Below are 5263 nucleotides of genomic sequence, written 5' to 3' on the forward strand. Positions count from 1 at the left end.
GAAGTTCATCTTGCTTTCCTGCGGCGTCTGACGTACATACGAAGTAGAGGATCTGTACTTTCAGACCTCCATGAAAGTTTAATTCAAATTATTTGAGATTTGATCTCTGATTCCACTGCTAATCAGGTAAGGATTTAATTTTTATTCATGTAGATTAATAAAAAAATTTTTAGATACAACCTGAATCATCCAAAGAGAAACAATTTTCTTTTCTTTCACCTTAGTGATTAGGTCATCTCATAATCTAATCGGATTAAATCTACTTAAATCAAATTCACTTGGTCTTGATCTAAAATTCATTACTCAATCAAATTTAGCCAATCAGCAATCTAATTGCTAATTAATCTTTCATTAATTTACTAACACTTAGCGAATTAATTTATCGCAACTTTTGCATTAGGTTAATCATCAATCAAATTGATGATTATATCCTTGAACGATTCTCAATCGTCGATCAACCACATGATCAGTCAGAAATTTCTTTTGAGTGTGACTCCATAGGTTCGAACCTAAGTCGATAGCATAGAAATAAAATTTTGAACTAATCGATGTAACCATCTAGCAATGAGACCCAACATCCGGATAGATCAAATATTACAAAGCAACATTCAAGAACCTACTGGCATATGGTTACCGTATAACTCATCTCTTTGACCTTAATACTCAAGATGCCCTAAGATTTAACTGTTAATCCTGAAATAATCATCCACATTGTATTTCAATCTTTCAAATCCATCACATGAATTATCTAGATCTAGATTTTATTAAATTGAAATACACTGATGCATTAACTCTTACTTTTTCAGAGGGGTCAATCTCTTCTTAACTCACACACCGACTACCACAAGTACTTGACTGTATCTAAAAATCTTCAGTCATTGAATTAAAAATTCAGATAGTTCGACATCAAAGTACAGTGAGTTATTTGTAAATCATCATGGTGATCTCAGATTGGACGAATATTTATATCCATACCCTTCACGAGCTACTCTTGATAGCAGAGTACTCCGCAGTTGATCATGTTCAATGAGATATACTCTTACATCTTACTTGTATGCCATACTAGTGTCTTCACACCACTTGATTACGAGGATAACCAATGCATATGGCACACAATAATTTACACTTGATAATCACTATCGTCCTAGTACTAGCGTATCATTTGGTCATGAACCAGTTTAAGAACTACGCGATAAATATTTTTTTATTGATTAAAGTAGTCATAAGAACTTCATCACAATATAGGAGTTCATAAGAAGATATAACCTTATGATGAATGAGCCAAATAACTTTTATTAATGATCAATTTATATAAATTTATAAGTAGTGCAATCGTCAAATGATTGGCTTTAAGACATAATTTTCAACAATCCTCCCATTGGAGGCTAGAATAGCTTGGTCGTAGAGGGACACCAAAGCTAGAGAGAACTGAAGCCACTGCCTCGGCAGTCCAGTAGTGCAAGGAAAGGTCGCATAGGATGGCATGAACTTTGAGCTTAAGTCTGTGCTATCCTCCTCTACCATAAAAGCTTAGATGGTCTGGTGGTCTAGGCAGGAGACGAAGAAATGATTGTCGGAGAGCTTTCGAGTAGTCTAGCAACCATATTTCTTAGCTTTGCGAGTAAGAGTACAGGAAATGTTGTCCACTTTAATTTGGTGGCCAAAGGATTCAACAAAGGCTGTTCGATGGAGGTATTGAGATATGCTGCTCATTTCAAGGGAGAGTGGAAGAAAAACTTTCGATGAAACTGGGCGAGAAGGATTTGGGTTTGGGATGGGAAATGGGGAAGGTAGAGGGCTTCTGCTTCCTTGCATAGTAGGTGGTTGAGTGGCGGAATAAGGTGGGTTTAATAAGGAAGCTCTGCAGTTTTTTGCTCTATGACCAAATTTCAAGCAAGAGAAGGAACAAATCAGATCCCTGCAGATGGATCTAAGATGGTCTGAGCAACCACATCTGAAGCAGAGATCCTTTTTAAAGGGAGAAGCTCAGGTTTTCAGTTGGAAAGGAGGAACTACGAATGACTGAGAGAGTGTGGCAGTAGGTCGGCTAGGATGGGAGTTAATGGCAACTTCCGATCTGGAAGCTATAGATCTTTGAGAAAGGGAGTAAGGGATGTGATGGTTATACATACCTTTCAATGCTTCGATAGGGAGGTAGCCATCTTTTAGCACGTCGGCATAAGAACTGCTGTCATGGTTTATGAAGTGCCAACCACTCTCCGAGACCTCCACCGGAGAAGTTGGGCACCAGCACCAATGTTTAGGTATACGAGGCAATGTAGAAGTAAGGCATTGTGACCTAGAGCGAGGGGTGACAATTATCCAAATATCTCATCGAGTTGGTCGGAGGAGCTTTAGGAATCGTTTTCGATCAGTTTGGTAGGAGTTTACAGAAGGTGTGCCATGTGAAGACGTAGGGAGGGGGGGAGAAGTGGTGGTGACTACTATTAGCACTATGGCTCTTGATGAGGTGAGGTTGGGGAACGGTCATGGAAAGGTTGTTGTGTTTCATAGGTGATTTGCCTCAAATATGATAAGATTTGATATGGAGGTGATTCAGACAAGAAAAATCAAGTGGTACAACATTTGCACCAGTTACCACCTCATGCTGTTGAGGGTATGGAAATAATGAAGAGATGTTGGTGGCAATAGGTTGGGAGGAGGGAGTTGGAGGGATGGGGAGGGAGGTTGCAGTGGAGAGTGGGAGATAAGTAGTGGAAGGGTGAGGGTGAGGATGGAGATGGTGGGTGACGAGTTTATGAGGATATGCTAGGAATTTTCGATTGTCAGAGTTTTTTGTTCTAGACGGTGTAAATTTTTTATTAAACTATTTGAATTTTAAAAATAACTACACTACATGTTTATAATATAAATCATAGAGTATTATTTATTTGTTGAATTAAGAGTATGAATGGCTATATGCCAAATTTGGAGAGAACAAAGGGCATTTCTTTTTGGGCCAAAGAAAAACATTTTGGACCTCCTTCTAACACAAGCACTCAAAAATAAAAGAAAAATGCAAATCATTAGCTAGCAAACATCACCTTATGATCTATATGCCAACATTAAACAGGCGCACAAGCAAACACACACACACACACACACACACACACACACACACACACACACACACACATATATATATATATATATATATATATACACACACACACACAAACACACACACACACACACAACCTACATTTTATCGCTCTTGAAACTTTGTGTAAGTTTCTCCAAAACCACATGAAATATTTCATGACTTCATTCAATATATTTACACAAAAAATGGTATATCGTATCAGTTACGGATTCGAATTAGGTCTTTCATACAAAGATGCAACATTAGGCGGGCTAGGGAAAGGAAAAATATAGTGAAAATAATGGGTGAGTTACACTCCAATGCGCTCCCTTAATTCTTCCCTCTCTTTGGCGAGCCTTATTCAAAGCCTCCTACGCTGTTCCACTAGCGCCTCATCTTCCTCGTCCAAAAGATACCGTGCGAAAAGCCTCCAGCAAACCCTATTTTCTAAGCCTCTGCTCTTCGACAAGCCGCCCTATTTTCTAAGCCTCTGCCCTTCGATAAACCGCAATCTTCCTCTCACGAATGATGGTAGATATAGTCGATTATCCTCAAGAAATTCTCCTCAATTGGTATACATCCAGAAGGCAACTGTTCGATAAATTGGCTATCCAGATATGGCCCTGCATTCACTTCAGCAGCTTTCTGGCCGTAACTATCCTATTGATCTATTACTCCTATTCTATCAGTCGTTGTCACAAGATTTGAGTCGTAAGTCCTTAAGAACTGCGTTACATTATAATCAAAAAAAAAAGAAAAACTCACAAGTCTCAACCATCCTATGGATTGCACATGCAAGCTTCTAATTTAAATTACAAGAGCTCGAGAACACATCTGGTATTCTTAAGTTTTCCTCTTAATAGAATAAAGTGACAACATTGCAGCAGCCACTTACGGTTGCAATTTTTGAATTTCCAGCTTAGCAAGTGGGCTCCATCAAATTTTCTTGTTGCAATTTGCATTAAACATCTACATTACTCCAAAAGAAGCAACCTCTAAAATTAAACCAATCAACAATCGCAGTAGTACGATCCATAATCAGAAACAGCACCGCGACATACGGCCGCGATATCCCCACCCACGCACCATGAAAGACTATCACATCCAAACCAACCATTATCCGCCACGTAAACAACCTTGCCACGCGGCACAAGCTCACACACTTTCAAGCAAAAGTAAACTCTTACGCGGCCGCATCATACCGCACCAGTACCGTGAACGGGGCCACCGTTAGCGATGCCTTAACGTGCGGCGGCTAGCACTCGACGAAAGCGAACGCGGCGCGGCGGAGCCCCCGCGGGAGGTCCGGCCCACGGGTCCACTCGCCGCCGGCGATGTCGTAGACCAGCACCGCTCCCTCCGCGCCAGCTGTGGAGGGGACGTGGGCCAGAGCCACCACCTTGTCCTCCCCCACGGCGGCGCAGCTGAACCGGACCGCCCCGCCCAGCCGGCCCCGGCCCGGCACCGGCGGTGGCTCGAGCCGCGTCCACTCCCCAACCCTCCGCCCCCGCCCCACCTCCCACCTCCAGAACGACACCTCCACCGCGTGGCTCGCCAGCACGTACACATACGTCCCCACCCCGCACGCCCCAACCACGCACCCGCCGCCCGGCACCACCGCCACCGCCGCCGCCGCCGCCCCAGCCCGCCCCCTCACCCATGCCCCCGTCCCCACACGGTACGCGTCCATGGACCCCGCGCATACGTGCGCATCTAGGCTCCCCGCTGCCTCCCGGCCACCGACCCTCAGCCCGCCGATGACGTAGAACACACCGCCGGCGGCAGCGGCGACGCACCCGTACCGCCGCAGGGGGGCGTCCGCCACCACCCGCCAAGCGTCCGCTGCTGGATCGTACTCTTCCACCGCAGAAGTCCGGGCGGTGCCGCCGGCGACGTAGATCTTGCCGCCGATCGCAGCGGCGGCGAATTTCTTGCGAGCGAAGAGGGTCGGCGCACGGGGGGCGACCGCGCCCGTCCACGTGTCGTACCGGAGGGTCGCGCCGCGGCCAATGATGTAGATCGAGCGGCCGACGGCGGCGAGGCGAGCGTGGGAGAAGGATCCATCGAGGATCTGGGGAGGGAGGGGAATCGGAGATGCGCAGTCCCAGGCGACGGCGGCGGGGTCATCGGCGGGGATGGCTGCGGAGACGAGGAGGCCAAGATCGGAGAAGGAGAGGGCGT

At 45.3% G+C, this 5263-nt stretch overlaps 1 protein-coding gene across 1 annotated transcript in view; it reads right to left on the reverse strand.

Annotated features, from left to right (window-relative positions):
- Window positions 1-3350: 3350 nt before the first annotated feature.
- Window positions 3351-5263, reverse strand: part of LOC105033339 (F-box/kelch-repeat protein At5g26960) — a 2467-nt gene continuing 554 nt past the window's right edge. Inside the window, exon 1 of the mRNA XM_010908100.4 lies at window positions 3351-5263. This exon is cut by the window's right edge and continues 554 nt beyond it. Coding sequence (XP_010906402.1) covers window positions 4338-5263 — 926 coding nt within the window. The 3' untranslated portion in view covers window positions 3351-4337.

The sequence above is a fragment of the Elaeis guineensis genome, chromosome 5 (assembly GCF_000442705.2).
Source record: "Elaeis guineensis isolate ETL-2024a chromosome 5, EG11, whole genome shotgun sequence".
NCBI classification, from domain to species: domain Eukaryota; kingdom Viridiplantae; phylum Streptophyta; class Magnoliopsida; order Arecales; family Arecaceae; genus Elaeis; species Elaeis guineensis.